This window comes from Motacilla alba, chromosome 3 (assembly GCF_015832195.1).
Source record: "Motacilla alba alba isolate MOTALB_02 chromosome 3, Motacilla_alba_V1.0_pri, whole genome shotgun sequence".
Lineage (NCBI taxonomy): Eukaryota > Metazoa > Chordata > Aves > Passeriformes > Motacillidae > Motacilla > Motacilla alba.
In genome coordinates this window covers 99,231,513-99,247,553 of record NC_052018.1, presented here as the reverse complement: position 1 = coordinate 99,247,553, position 16,041 = coordinate 99,231,513, and the positions used below count along the sequence as shown (strand labels likewise).

At 38.5% G+C, this 16,041-nt stretch overlaps 1 protein-coding gene across 15 annotated transcripts in view; it reads left to right on the top strand.

Annotated features, from left to right (window-relative positions):
• EHBP1 (EH domain binding protein 1) overlaps positions 1 to 16,041 on the top strand; it is a 207,348-nt gene that overhangs the window by 126,781 nt on the left and 64,526 nt on the right. For 14 of the 15 annotated variants that reach the window (XM_038133307.1, XM_038133303.1, XM_038133313.1 and 11 more), the window contains 4 exons: positions 199 to 377; positions 1,007 to 1,055; positions 7,096 to 8,010; positions 9,982 to 10,125. In XM_038133307.1, the coding sequence (XP_037989235.1) occupies positions 199 to 377; positions 1,007 to 1,055; positions 7,096 to 8,010; positions 9,982 to 10,125 (1,287 nt within the window). The remainder of the gene's footprint in view (positions 1 to 198; positions 378 to 1,006; positions 1,056 to 7,095; positions 8,011 to 9,981; positions 10,126 to 16,041) is intronic. The other variant, XM_038133314.1, reaches the window with a different exon arrangement.

Genomic DNA, 16,041 nt, shown 5'->3' with positions numbered 1-16,041 from the left:
CAACTGTAGATAATAACTCGCGATTTGTGTCTTTTGCAAGTTACAGTCATTGTAAACTGACAGCTGTGAAGGACCTAAACTCACATCAAAGGATACAGATCATCTAGTTAGGTCAATTAATGTTAATTCTCATCTTCCATTAAATTCTTTAATCTTCTCTCTTTTTCTGTTCTTTTTTTTTTTTTTTTTTTTTTCCAGCCAAGCCCAATACCAAGTCCTGTTTTGGGGAGAAAGCCAAACGCTAGTCAGTCATTGCTCGTGTGGTGCAAAGAAGTTACAAAAAACTATAGGGGAGTGAAAATCACCAATTTCACCACGTCGTGGAGAAACGGTTTATCCTTTTGTGCAATATTACATCACTTTAGACCAGACCTAATGTAAGTTGTATACTCTTTGCCTGCATAAGCTAACTCTCATAGTAATGCTGAACAAACTTTTAACTTGAAAATCAAATACCAGTGTGTTTTAGGTGCTGAACTGTTTTCACCCTTTGCTTTCAAGCGGGGAACTGTCCTTTCTAAGAAACCAGATTTATGAATGCTCAAACTTTGTGACCCCTTTGCTCTCCCTTGTTGCATAGACAATTATTTCTCCCCTCTCTGTGATTTGTTTTTCTTTTTCTTAATCTTATACAAAGAACTGACTTCAAGATGATTATGAGAATTGCGCCAGTGTTGAAATGAGATGAGAGGAATAAGCTCTTTGTATGCTGACAAGGACGGATTACCTCCTGGTAAATTTGGTTGTCAAGGCTGGCCTCTAGTCCCTGCCTTAACTTCTTTTTTAGATGGAGAGCTTCAGGCAATGAAACATGTAATCGGTGTTTATTTATTTATTTATTTATTCCTTTAATTTTCCACACTATTAGTTTTGTTGATTGAATTGCTGTGAAATTGCTAGTTACTGTATGATATTATTATATGTCGAATTTTTAGATTTAGTTTGTTTTAAAACTGCTGCTTTTATCAAATACTGTATATACCCACTGTGCCATTTTCCCCCTCAGTGACTACAAGTCCCTGAATCCTCAAGATATAAAAGAGAACAACAAAAAGGTAAGAACTGCCCGGCAAAAAAAACAAAACCCAAAAACAAAACCATAGCCTCAATTTTGACTTCACTGCAGGTTTTTATTAATTTTGGGAAAGTGTGATTGTTTAGTAAGGTCATAACTGTGGCTCACAGAAGGTATTCGGCCTCCCGCGGTTCAAATCGGATATGTTATTGACTCGAGTTTGTCATGGTTTTAACATTCACTACAAGTGCAAGGCTGGCATTAGAGTTTAATATTTGTATGGCCTACATTAACTGTGAGAGCAGAGGAGGGGCCTGGCCAGTCTTCTGTGAGCACTGCTCTAGTTTTTCCAATCAGCCACGTAATTAAAAGAATGAAAAATGTAACTGCTCTTGGACTGTGGCACACAAGGCTTCTGTTGCTGTTGCTTTAACAAGGCTCTGGGAGCTGGGCACGGTTGATGTTGCTTTGATGGTGATTGTTATATTTTTTTAAGGATGGAATTTTACACCTACTCTTACACTGCATCAGCTGGATGAACTAGTGTGCACAACATGGGAGGTTTAGGATAAAAGGTGTTGAGATATTACTTTACAAATAAATTAAATGCTAGCAAAATAGTTAATAGCCTTGTGCTGTGCAGCTCTTTTAAACCACTCTTTATAGGTGCAAGACGTAAAAAGTTTCTCTGGAAGAAGCAGGAATTCAGTTTGGGGATCACTGGAAGACTGTTTATTTCTGCTCACTATTTTAGATATGTTACAAGCTTCAGTTGGGCCCTGGGGACATGTTTAGAAATTACAATTTTCATGTGAGTCACCGATAATAAAATTGTTCCTGAAGATCATCTGAAAATTGTTTTAAATATCTGCCTTCTTAAAGCTGTGATTTTATTTTTATACGGCTTTAAAAGGCACTAAATTAAACTGGGATGTAGGTATAAAAATATACTTTGAATAAATTACTAAGTTCAATATTATATAGCAAACATATCTACAATCTAGTAGTATTTACTTACATGTAATTTCTGGAAGTGCTTTATTAAAATTCATTTTGTTTATATTTTAATGTGCCTGCACACTTATGTGTTAGACAGGGAGTTACTTGTCTTTAATTTAGTACTTAAGTATTATAAATAATGAAATATCTCTAAACTGCTCCTATCTAATGAGTACTTGGCTGACGATTTTTTTTTCATAATAATAGGAGGACCTATAATGACCTAAGTGGATTATCTGTGACATCACAGTATTTTCTGTGACCATATGTTTTTGTACTTCAAGTTTTGTTGAGCGTCTGGCCTAATTAAGCTGGATTATAAAAAAAGAAAGAATAGATTTTTAATTAAAAATGTTAGCAGTGTGATCAGTCATCTTTTCTTTGTGAAACTGTGATGGCAGATAGTGAACTTTTTAGCCTGTCTCTCACAGGATATAGTTCCCAGAATTGAAGAAATAGTGATTGTTGTTATTGTGCAGTTTTTTTCTGTCATCGCTTTGCCAGCCTTTGCCTGACAGCTACTCTGAGTATCTCAGTTGCTTCCTGCAGATTTATTTCCTGGTCTCACACAGTTCTGCCAGATAACCCCGTGTGCCCTTGGTTGGAGTGAATGCAGCGCTGCCAACAATGGCTGCCTAGAAATTCCATGCAGATATGTAACACATTTGACAATGATTCCTCCTAACCAATTAAAATAACATCTTTTGATGAATAGGATGATTTTCTTTGTCTGAAGCAGCTCTTCTTTTCTTTTTTTTCTCAATGTTTTTCTGCCTCTCCCTCTCCCCAAAAGGAAAACCATAGATTAAAGGTTAACCCATAAGAGTATATATTTTAGAAGTGCATGACCTTGTTTGTATTTTAATTTAAAAAAGAGGAAATCTTAAAATTTCTTAACAACTGTTTAATTCCAAATACTGTGTATAATTAGGGATGGAAATGCACTCTTAAAAAAGGCATGTCATCAGAGGTTCTTTGTAACACACGCCAACCACTTGCCAATTGGGTGCTGCCACTGATGCTGAATAAAAAAGGGTATTTACCTGTGACATCTGATCTCGGCCAATATGTCAGTATGTTACAGAGTTGGGAAATGATTGGAATACTGCCTGTGGTGCTTGTGCCGATGGATCCCAATTGATGTCTGTCAATCAGCTTGTCAGTAAATTTAAAAAAAAAAAAAGAAAAATGCTTCATTGGGAGATAGATAAATAGGCTTAGTGTCCTGAATATACATATATTAAAAAAATCCCAAATAACTACTACATTGGCATCAGTCTGAATTGGAAGGTATTTTTGGTGTACATTGGAAATTCAAATTTCTATCAGGAACAAAAGAGAAACCAGGATTATCTTTGAGGAAATTACAAACATTACAGGGATACTTTCCCAGCTGGTCTAAAGAGTTGTGCTTCTGCTTAAATCTCAGCTATAGGTAACTATCCATATTGCCTTCCTAGCAGCATAAAACAGCTAATTTGATTTAATATGTCCATTTGATTATTATTTAATAATAAGTAAGTTTTAATTAATGGAAAATGTATTAAAATTACAGCATACTGGCACTATAGTTCCTTATCAACATTAGAAATATTTCGTCTTGCTCATAACATGTCCTGCACTTTAAAAATATAAGCTACTAAACAAGACTTGGGCTGGATCTTTGACAAGATGAAGGAATGAGAAGTAGAAGGGCACAACAGTATAGTGCTAATAATGAATTTCTGGTTTTAGTCATTGTTTAGAGAAGCTTGGTTCATTTATCATGTGGGTATATCTTTTGGATATTTGATTGGCACTTTTAATTTTTATGATGCTCCCAAATTCTTGGCCATTTCTAACAAATTCCTCAATACATTTGAACTTGAGTGATCATCTTAATAAAATATTCAATTTATAAAAGGAATTATTTTAAGTTATACATTTAAATAGAAGAATTCAGACTTACAGGGGTAATATTGAGTCAAAATGGAAAATACTCCTTACCTTGAAACTGGAGTTAATGTTTTTATAATGAGTGTTCATGCTCATCTCTACAATTTGATTCCTCAAAGTCATGAGAACAGATCTAATTGCATGTGTAGGAGATGCTTGTTGGCATCAGTAGGATAATGTAGAAGCAGAGTTAAACATGCAGAGTAGTAAATATTTGCAAAATTGAGGCTGAGTTATGCCTCTGTTCGAGAAAAATCATTTTACTTGGAAAATTTACTCTGTTAATACCATGTTATAAACTAATTAAAAATACAATGCATTTATAAATATACTATAATATCAGGAAACTCCCAGCTTTTCTAGTAGGGAAGAACAACCCATCACATAATGCTGTATGGACACATCCAGAACACACAATTGCTATTTCTAGAGCTACTGTCTGTAGAACATTGGCATGCCAATCTACATATCTAGTGTACTTTGAAAGGTGGGAAGCAAGAATGCGGATGAGAATGAGAGGGGATGGGGAGTAGGTGTCAGGCATCAGCAGGAAATAACGGTGTTTAATCCCAGGCATCACCAGAAGAACTGAGCAGCCAACAAAAAGTGATTGCAGCTGTACTGAGAATATCCATCATTCCAAATTCAATCCTGCTGTAGTGTTACTTCTAAGTACCTTTCCTGAGACCTGAAACATTGTCCTCATCTTCATTTTATAGACCCTGGGAGATACTCACAGAACTTAGTTTTATTAGCATATAAATAAGAAATTGAGAGGATAAAAGGAGTTTAGGTCAAGTCATGTCTATGGGCTTTGGCTGCCCTGGCTGGTGTGCCTGTCCTTAAGTCCTGTCATCCTTCAGATGGTGACTCCCACTACCTGCATTGTGGGATAACAAGTTATTTATGCCACTGAATCAGCACTGACCCACTTAGCAAACAACACATCCTGGCATTACCTTTAGTCCACAGACAACATGGGTGGCTTGCTGTGTGTTCATACCCAGCCTGGTTTCTGCTGTGGTATGAGCATCCATCATTCCTGGTGTCTGCCATGCCTTAGGCTGCCACCCAAATCCCTGCACTGCTCTCCCTTAACTTGCTGCTCTCTCTGCTCCTTGTGTCTATTCAGTTCCACCCATCTTGTCTCCCTCTTCTCCGTAGTCAGCTTGAGGGGAGCTGCTCCTCCAGCTCTGCTCCTCAATATGCTGTAAATGACAGCTGTCCCTCTTTTACCATCCAAGCTGCTGCCATACTCTCCCACCTATCATTTTGCTGCTATTCTGCTCCATCTGGAGTTTTGTATCAGCAAATACATCAGTCATGTTTGCCACTGCTGCTCCTATATCTAAGCACAGCTCTGTGTTTATAAGTGCCATAACAGTCTCTCATCATAATAAACCTTCCCAAGAAATACTACACCAAATACCAGCAATGATTTTAGGCCAAATAATTTTGCATAGGGAGAGCCCTGAAGAGCTTAAAAAATAAATTATTCAGACCATTTATATGTCTACATTAACTCTGTGAATCATTTGTTATAGTGATATAAAAATTACTTCTCCTAAAGTGCTTTGGAAAGTTATACCTGGCATGCAAAATTTTGGGAAGATAAATTCCAGCTTTTGGAAGCAGAGTTTGAAAAGCAGCTGAAATGAAAACTATTGAATGGACCAGTGTGTAGGGAATGACAGTGCAAGGAGGAAGAGAGAGTCTCTTTTTCTCAGAGCAAACAAATTATTTGGGTCTGCCAGGAGCAGGCCAGCCCAGCCCCACATTCTGTCTCACTGTTGAATACTTAGTAATATGAAAACCCAAGAGGATTAAAAAAAAACCCTTAATTGTTTTATTTTTTTCTCTATTCTTTTTAAACTAAAGAAATTAAGGAAAAAATGTAAAGTTCAATAGTTGAAGCCAGTGATGTGTGTTACTGTTTCATTGCGAAAGGACGGTTTTCTCATCCATGTCTTAAATTTAGTATCTGCTTTTGTTCAAAATAGTGTAGGATCAACTGTGAACATTGTAAGCCCCTTCAGGAGACAGTGAAAAGGAGCTGCAGGATTCCTGGGGGAGGAGAAGCTCACATGCTTTAACTGAGTGCATCTATGCTGACAGGAGGCCTTTTAAAGACTTCCTTGAAACACAATATTGTCTTCCAAGGTTAATCCAGGATAGTAATAATTAATTGTAAATTGAGAAACGGCTTTAATTCTTCAAAACTAGAAAAACCTGATGCACCAAGCCCACTCACTTAAAGGGCCAGCAGTAAAAGAAGACAATGTGGCCTCACAAAGTAGGAGGCTTGCAACTGTTCAGCTTTTAGAAAGTAAAGTGAAATGGGAATGATTTTCACTCTCTCTTTCTTAGAAATTTAGCATCAACAAATGCTTTTAAAATGCATTTGCTTGATAGATTAATGTGATTTATGTCTAGTGTCAAGTAATCTGTGGTGGTGTTCTTTTTGACTATCTGGACATAGTTTTTCATCAGCAGGAATCACTGCAATTACATGACCAATAGAAGGCAGAAGGTTGATCATCAGTGATAAAGCTCAAGATGGATTAGTGTCGTGTTTCTTATATCTTTGTTCCTTATCTTAAAAAGCCATCCTGAGTTCCTTTTTTTTCTGGTCCAGCTCTTAGACTTTTTTTTGTTTGCTTGTTTCCTGCTACTTGAGTGAGAACCATTTAGGATATTGGTAGGTTTTCCTAGTGCAAAAAGAAGGGCTTTCAGGGTGCCGTTTCATGAATAGCTGTTTATTCATATAAGTGTCACAATTTTGAGTAACAAAAAATTTTAGTATAGTATGGCATTGAAATATGTTAAAAATATTTAAAACAATGCTATTTGAGTGTTTTTGCTGGTTACATTCTCTCAGTTTGCTTAACTGTGAAGATGTCCCGGGACATGTGTAGAAGCCATCGGCACAAATAATGAGCTGGATCTTGGATAGTGCACCAAAAAGTAGTAATGACTATAATGAAGCCAAAAGAATAATAAGTAATAGAGTCAGAACCATGTTCTACCTGTAATATTGGATGTGTTTTAGGTTTGCTTATTTTGACTGAAACTTCACTTGCATTTTTGAGATGTTATGGTGGGGAAGAAACTGCCACACTGTGATCTTTATTTTGTCTGTTTTTAAGGCTTACGACGGGTTTGCCAGCTTGGGAATATCGCGACTGCTGGAGCCTTCGGACATGGTTTTGTTAGCCATCCCTGACAAACTGACTGTTATGACCTATCTCTATCAGATAAGGGCACATTTCTGCGGCCAGGAGCTGAACGTGGTTCAGATAGAGGAGAACAGCAGTAAGAGCACATACAAAGTGGGGAACTATGAAACGGACACAAACAGTTCTGTGGACCAGGAGAAATTCTACGCGGAGCTGAGCGACCTGAACCGGGAGCCCGAGCTGCAGCCACCGGACAGCGCTTTGGCAGACTTCGCCTCGCAGGATGACTCCGTGTTCGTAAACGACAGCGGTGTCGGCGAATCTGAGAGCGAGCATCAGACTCCTGATGACCACTTAAGCCCTAGCACAGCTTCCCCTTCTTCTCGCAGGACTCGGAGTGACACGGATCCACAGAAATCCCAGCAGAGCTCTGGAAGGACTTCCGCATCTGAAGAAATTGGGAAGTGTAGCAGTACAGACACAACACAAGTGCAGCCTGTGTTGGGAAGGAAGAAATTGCTGATAGCTGACACTTTAGACTTCAGTGACTTAGCACATGTCAGTGATCAAAAAGAGGATATGTCTCCCACAGTTGCTTGTGAAGATAACAACAAGAAGAGACACCAGAGCTTAGACAGTACCCCTGGTTTCTCAGAGCAAGAAAAGCTGGGATGTATAGGATCCACAGAGAGCACAAGAGCAGATCCCAGTTCACCTGTCACAAAACCAAGTTTATCTCCTACTTCTAAGCCTGGATACTCCTACAATATGGATACAGATCTTGCAAAGAAACCACATGCTTCTCCGAGGCAAACAGAATCTGATTCTGACAGTGATGCCAGAGCAGCTTTAAATCATGCAGATCAAACTGCAAAAACAGCCCAGGTAAGACATTTGTGTCTGTGAATTAGGATGGAGGTGCTGTTCAAGTTCTTTCTCTGTGTTTGTAATTTACACCAAATCTTGAGCATAAATGGTGAGGTGAGCAGTGTATTTTTGGTTTTGGGCAATAAATATTTTGCCTGAGAAGTAGGTGGTGCTGAAAAACAATCATTACATGAAAAACTATTTTACAGAAATTGTCTCACTGTTGGTCTTTCCAATCTCTCTCCAATTAAAGAAATTCGTGTTCTCAACTATCTCAAAGATGGCTTCAAAGCTTTTGCCACTGTCTGTTGCAACTCATTTCTTCTGAGTGTTGCATACTGAAGCAAAAACTGGAAAGAGATATCAATTCATTAGGAAATGTAATGCTTTGAATACCTTAAAATTTACTAAAGATAATTCAGAATCTTGTCTGGGAAACCACAGAGTCTCATGAACATTGCTAGGATGGTGAGGTAGAAACTCCAGACTGTTAAATTATGCTGCTTTCCATTGAGTGGCCTAAGGCATGTTACTTCACCACAATATCATTTTCCTTTCTATAAAGATAACAGTGTATGCCCACCTACCTTGCAGATTTATTGTGAGAATGGAAGTTGAATATTATATATGTGCTGAGTATTATCAATAAATCATATCATCATAAAAATATGTAAAACATGTTAGCACCTCCACTTACAAAAATGCCAAAGCAAGCTTATAATTTTACCCTTGCGAAGAGTTTTCTTGAGTTTGGGCTTTGTGCCATTAGCTCTGTTAAGAAAAGAATATATCCAATCTTCTGACAGTATGAATTGCTTCAAATATTTTTATGGGATTTTTTTCCGAGTAAGCACCGTAAAGATGATTTTATTGCAAGAGAAACAGTCTATAGATGAGTGATAATGGCCAAATACTGGTTCCAGAGTCAACTCATTTCTTTCCTTTAATCAATGAAGTCTTGTGAAGTTTCTTATCATCATCATCTTCATCATCATCATCATGATCATCTTTGTGTACTGGATGAGAAAGGAACAGCTTGGCCCATACAGAATAAAAGAGCAGGAGGAGACAGTATTTGTTCTGTATGAAGATTTTAATGGGCAAGGGTGTAACAGGGCAAGAAAAAGCAGGAGCTGGCTTTAAAAACAGTTCTTTGTTGTTAATTATTGGTACATTTGCATCATTTGCATATGGCAATAAAATCTTATATGTGAGGCTCCCTCTGAACCTACACTCAGTTGTTGGTTAGAGTCAAGCACCTCCATTTCCACGTGGTTGTTGCCGGGCGCAGCAGGCAGCTCCTGTCCCAGCCCTGGCCCATGTAAAGGCCTGGAGATGCGTTTTCCCACTCTTCATAGTTGACCTTGACTAAGAAACCAGCCCTTGGGAGTGTGTCTGCCTGGGAGCTGCTCAGGTTCTTGTGTTGCCTATGCAGAGCTCCCTTTTGCTATTTCTGCTCTTAAAGTAGGCTCAGTCCTTTGTAAGAAGAAGGGACTTGTGCATATTCATAAATTCAGTAGAAGCAGATATTTTTGGAGGGTTTTTTGCCTTGTACTCAGCTTCTTTGCGTTTGATTTAAGTTATAAGTGAGTGGTACCCATATAAGTAGCCAACAAAGCATTTTCGTTGTAGCCATATTTGCATACATATTAAAGTAAATAAGTAAACACAGCACGTTTGACATGGCTTCTATGAAGCCAGTTGGGTTTTTTCCACAGTTGCAGTTTAAAGGCATTAAATGTTGATAGAAATTAAGTTTTAAGGGGAACGAAGAGAACTCCAATTTACATTATAAAGGCCTACGACTTTTTTTTTTTTACATTTTGATCATCTTTTCATTTCTATAGAATGCTCTGTCACCTCATGAAGACATAATTCATGTGGCTCCTGACCTTTATTGTATAGGAAGGCTGCTGGCTATTAACTACTGTATAAACCTTCAGTACCCTGAGGCTGCCTTGCTGTTAATTATATTTCTTTATTTTTAAGCAACGTATGTTGTCAAGACAGGAAGAACTTAAAGAACGAGCGAGAGTTCTGCTTGAGCAAGCAAGAAGAGATGCAGCATTAAAGGCAGGGAATAAACAACTAACCAGTACCCTCATCCCAGCCCGCAATAAGCAGCTGAACGATGTAAGAAACATTGGCCACTTGCAGTTTGCAGAGTTAAAATGCATTATGTGTGCTGTCGTGGGGGGAGGCATGTCCTTGCAGAACATTTCTTCTCTACGTTTGGTGTGTCATGTGTTCTTCATTCACTTCTAAAACCTGTTTCTCCTGATGTTACGGCCAATAGAAAGGTGCCTCCCACTTCCTTGGAAGCAGAAGTCTGGGAGCATCTTCTTTGATTGGCACTGCAGTTTCTGGTGGGATGAAACTCAAACATTACTTGTTAAATGATAGTGAAGTAATTTGTGCTATTTCTGATTGCTTCTCTTTCAGTTAATGTAAATCATTTCCTTGAGCCCCTGATGTGAGCTTCTTGCTGCAACAAAGTGTTGTTGCAGTGAATGGAAGCTGCTTGTGTCAGTCTTGTAAGAGTTGATGAAACAATTTCTTTTTATCACCAAAGTTGATTATGCTGGTGAGGGGGAAAAGTGGAGCTGGGCAATGAGCTCCATTATGAAGCGGCTGTGGTTGCATCTCCAGTGGCTTCCATGGTGACCTGGAAGGATCCCTACTCTCTGGAGATGAAAGCTAATTAATTTTTATGCAAACCTTTGCAATGCAGGTTTTATGATTCTAACTATTGCACATTAGAGACTATACTTGCAACTGTGTGTAAATATAACTGAAAAATAATGATACAGAAAAAGGCTGGAATCTTTACAGATTCCCTCCCACCTTTCAGAGCCAAGTCCTGAGGTGCTGATTCTCCTCTTTACAGGAATAGGATCATACAATCAAAAAATGAAGGCAGTGATTTAACACATTTCATTTCATTTTCGTAACTCTCTTGGATCCATGCTGGTTTTTCTTTTTTGTAGAAATTCCTCTCCATAGACTGATACTTCATTTTACTTTGAAATATATTCATATACACAGAAAAGTCTTATTTATATACTTATTTGTATATGATATATGAGATATTTTTTTCTTCTTCTGTTTTTTAAGTTTTTCCTAGATATTTAGTATAGATTTCACTTTGGATTTTTTTTTAAATTATCTTTTCATAAAGAAAATGGCATTAGAGGAGAGTTACTATAGGCAACTACTCAGGCAGAAACAACTGTAATTAAAGTTGCCTAACATTTTTTTATTACAAGCTCCTATTTTCAAAGATTTTACAACTTTGCTAGTATTTCATTGTTTGAGCTGAAATCTTCCCTGTCAGCTCTTCTGCCTCAGGGTAATATTTTTACTCTTTTTTTTTACATCAAAAAACCTGATCATCTCTTTCTCTCTGAAAAGTTTGACATTAGTTTTGACAAAGCATTGTCTTACTCATATTAAAAATAGGTAAAATTTGAAAAGATTGTTAGATTCTCTTGAAAAATCTGTTCAAAACAGTCAAAGTTGTGTTAATATTGCAACCTTGTCAAAGAGGCTTAAGTTCAGAAAAGTTCCTAAGTGTCAGTAAAAATTGTCTGCATGGACATTGCCCAGCAAGAGCATCTTTTACCATTGCTCTCTTAAGAATCAAGGCCCCTTCTGTTGCAGGTCATGGTATTGGGAAGCAAAACTTTCTCTTTTAGCCTCAAACTCCTGCTAATGAAATCCAAACAGGAGTAAAAGGAGCTGCCCCAGTGACATACAGAGAAGAGGTGCCCTGGGTAGGTGGCAATGTGAAGTTACACAATAAGAAAGTTGGTGTCCAGGCCATGAAAACCAGCTGGGGGGTAGGAGATGGTGAAGGGTTTTCAGGGTGAGAATTAGGACTGTCAGATTACCCACAGGACCTTATTTCATTTGTTACAGAAGCTGAAAAATTAATTAGAAGCCTGCAGGAAAAGGAAGGGCAGTCTTTTAGGGCACTTGGCAGAGGCAGAGTTTCTTGCTGCCTCCGTCAGAAGCTCAAGGAGAATTGTCCTGGAACAAATGGTCCTGGCCCATGTGAAATATGGGCACTCTGTAGTGGGCACTCTTGACTTGAGTTGTTTCCACATAAGAATGACAAAAGCTCCTCAGCTCTGAAGTGTGTCATGGAGATGTGATTTGGAGACTCTTACAGTTGGTATATAATAATATACATTATATAAAGCTGTGTATAACATGTATGTATATGTTATGTACATATCCCTTCGTGTGCGTATTCTGAAAGAGAATGCATGTGTGCATCAACATATATAGGTGTAAGATAAAGCACATTGATTCCTGTTTTCCTTTAACATACTTGATATTAGTAGAGATGAGGCATTTCCATTTGATGGAGTTCTGCCAGTTTCAGGTCGTTGCTCATTTGATTGTTAGCATATAGCACAGCCTTAATTCTATTCATGGCTTTTTGGTCATTAAGGCTAATAATAAGAACTTTGACTCAAAGCAGAGTTGTATGTGTCAGTGTGCAGTAATGTGTAGTAGTGTGTTATCCAAATGAGAGTTGTGATAATGAGAATCAGCATTTAGTAGTGGAAATTGGACGAGGCTCATTTTCAGGATGGTTTGAGATTCAAAAGAAAATGGTTTGAAACAGGAAGATCTAATTTTAAATAAGAAAACTTTGAAGAGATAGTTCAGGGGCAATACTTTTGAAAGTAACTCTTGAAGTTTGCAATTGCACCTTTTTTGATACCTTCTCAGAAAGAGCTTTAAGCATCCTAGTCTTTCAGACTGTGCTGTCATTCACCCCAGCTAAGCAAAGCCTGTGGAATCCTTAGTGACTTTAGAAAAGTCTCATCTCCTAGGCCTTGCTGTTAGCACTTGCTGTGTGTCATGTGAGAGCCAGGAGTTTCTGCTTTCCCAGTGACCAGGTGAGAGCAGCGTTCAGTGCATGGGCTTGGATGATGTGCACAGTGGGGATGGGTAGTGGCGCTGCTCAAGGTCAGCAACAGGAGGAAATTTCCACATCTGTACCATGGCCATAAATACAGGTTTATTTGGTGTGTGCCCACCTGATTTGTTTTGGTAAAAGTGCATTTTGAAAAAAAACAGCGTTCCTGTTTCTCCTCTAAGCACAGAGTACAGCCTCATTTCTCCCATTTCTTCCCTCCTTGCAGCACGGTAGAAGTTTTTTCAGTGTTATGTCTGCTTATTTGGTGCTTCTCAGAAGCCTTCAATCTCAAGCTGTATGCCTGCCAGACAGCATGTGGAGGTATGTGTGCAGGTATTTGAAGTCTAAGAGGAGACTGCATTGATCAGAGCCTCCTTGAAATCGTGCTCATGGTTTGGGAGGATCATAGCTGTGTCATTAAAATTGATGCAGCCCTTTGGAGACTGGAAGAATTAGCTTAAGAGCTCTGTGAACAGAGTTACTGATCCCCTCGTGGATCCCTTTCTCTATGGTAGATTTATAAACAGCTCAGCCTTTCTGCTTGCTTTCTTGATGTATGTGTGCATGTGGTGACTCTTTTACGAGATGCTTCTGTCATTTGCAATCTGATATAGCAGCTGTAATCACTTAGCTTTTAACCAGGAGAGCCTTTTTATTAGCTTACTCATTTTTATTTAACTTGCCTTTTCTCATGGTGAATATCACAGGTCTGGAAGGGACATATCTGCTCCCTCCAGATGCTGTAAAATATCAACCTGTAGTGATGGTTGTTAGCAGCAGCAGCTTGGCTGGAGTGTGATGTTGGAAAGTTGAGGAGACTGGAGCTGGGCTATGCGACCTATCCAGCAAAGGGACAGGCGGAGGAGACCACACTGAGTGGGAAATATTCAGAAGTCATCGCCCTAAAAGGCCTTTCCAGGAGGGGAATCCTCAACTGTAGAACATGGGATGGAATCTCTAATTCTTGAATCTCAGCATAACTCTGCTGTCAGCAAATATCTGTAAAGACCGTTGGCAAAATCTTCTTACTTTCTTTTAGTGACTGGGCCACATAAAGAATGGAAATTTACTGCAGCTGTCATTTACTCTCCAAACTCAAATGGCTATGGTTATGGAGTCAGCATGATTACAGAGAATGGAATTAGGAGTTAAGAAATGCACAGGCAACTTTAATTAACCTCCTTTGTGTATATGCATTATGATGTAGTCTTTAATTATGTGATCACATACTATTTTCCCCAAAGCAGTTGTGTCTCATTTTCCTCAGAGGATAGAGGTGATGTAGAAGGCTGTTTGTCCAGAGGACCTCTGTGCTTTTGATTGTAGAAATTGAAAGGTGTACGACAAATGAAGCAGGGATTGTGAGGAGTGAAAAGATGAGGTCATGGTTAAGGTGCTTGAAAAAATTAAATGTACTTCTGCCTTTACCCGAGTTCCTGATCAGTGCCACTAAGTCTTTTGAGCCAAATGTCCTCCAGGTGGTCATTATTTGTTGTGTCCTTCCTTTCTTGATCACTTTGAGGCAAAAGTTTGATTTGCAGATATATTGAGCATCCAGGTCTGTCAGGGAAATCAATTGGAGCTGTGCTTGAGACGTATAAATGGCTATCAAGCTTAGAATACTGAAAAAAAATCCAACTAATAGGCTTCCCAGAGCAAGCACCCAGTGATAGATCCTTTTAGCTGAATCTCTCTGTCTCAGTTCTCATCAGAAGAGCAGGGTAATAACTCTTCCACGGCTTGTTGTGAGAAGGGAATGTGATTAATGCTCTTGAGACTCTTAAATACCATAGATATGGGCACTGTAGAAAGAAATCAAGAAATTAAGAATTCTGTCTTCAGAGCAAGATTTGAATATTGTGGTGTAAAGAATAATGCTGCGTGTTGATGGGCCTGCATATTGAACAGTGAAAATAAACCAAAGTACTGAACGCCACTGGGTAGAGCTTAGGGCTGGGCTGATGACCAGGAGATAGTGAAAGTAAAAGGCACTGCCACAATAAGGCTCTGTTTTAGAGGATACAGAGCAGGATGAAAATTAAGATTATGCCCACTAGCTTTATTTCTGGCATCTCCTAAATCCTGGGTCAAATTCTTTTAACTTGTTTTTGTAAGGCAGACAGCTTGAGCAGGGAATGCTGTATCTAATGGAATTCATGAAAAGTAGTGCTCATCTGGCAGAGGATGTGTTTTGCTTCCTACCAGGGGCTGCAGATAGTTTGTGAAGTTACTTGGGTTTTGCATGAGCTAAAGATTCCTCCTTGGTGAATTTAGGTGCAGGACTGGGCCACCCATATATGGATTTTGCCAAAATTTGTGCATATTTAGGATCTGGCATAGATTGCTAGATGTAGGAGTTCAATAGCATGCTACCTGGAGGGACTCGCTCTGTCTTCTGCCTTTTGTGAAATAGGAAAATAGTAATTCTTTCTTCAGAGCAGTATTCAAGTATAACTACACTAAAAATTGTGAAGGACTCCATTTGAACAATAAGAATTTAAAACCAGAATAATGCAAACTGACATGGGGGGGTTTGGAGAATAATCCTGAGGCTGCTGCTGTGCTTAATTGCAACTGTTGCTACCCTGCTTTCTGTACAGAGAAAGATTTGGGTTTAATTATCTCTGGTACCATTATTTTGTATTTATTCAAGCTGAATGACAGCAGTAGCTGCCTCAATGTGTATATATTGAAAAAAAAATAAAGATTTGAAAGAGCAGTGGCAGTGATGTTCAACTCTTTTAGTAGATTTTGCAGATACAAAGTACTTTACCGAAAAGCTGTCTCCTCCAAACACACAAACATTGTGTGCAGAGGGCAGAGGAACGGGCTGTGCCATGAGATTGTTTCTCCTTGCTGAGAATACTGCTTTTTATTACTCCCTTGCTCAAAGGACTTGTTGCAGCTGTATCTAATTCATTTTTAATAAGCTCTTTCTACTTCAGGTGTCAATCTGTTGTGCTCATTACTTTTTTGTTTTATAAATATTTGAGTGCAAAATAATAACTTTTTTTTTGCATGCATGCATGCACCAGACTAGTGGAAATGAAAGTTCTTTTTAGAAAGGCTTCAGAAAGTGACAGAATCTGAAAGAATATGAGTCTTTATGATGTTTAATT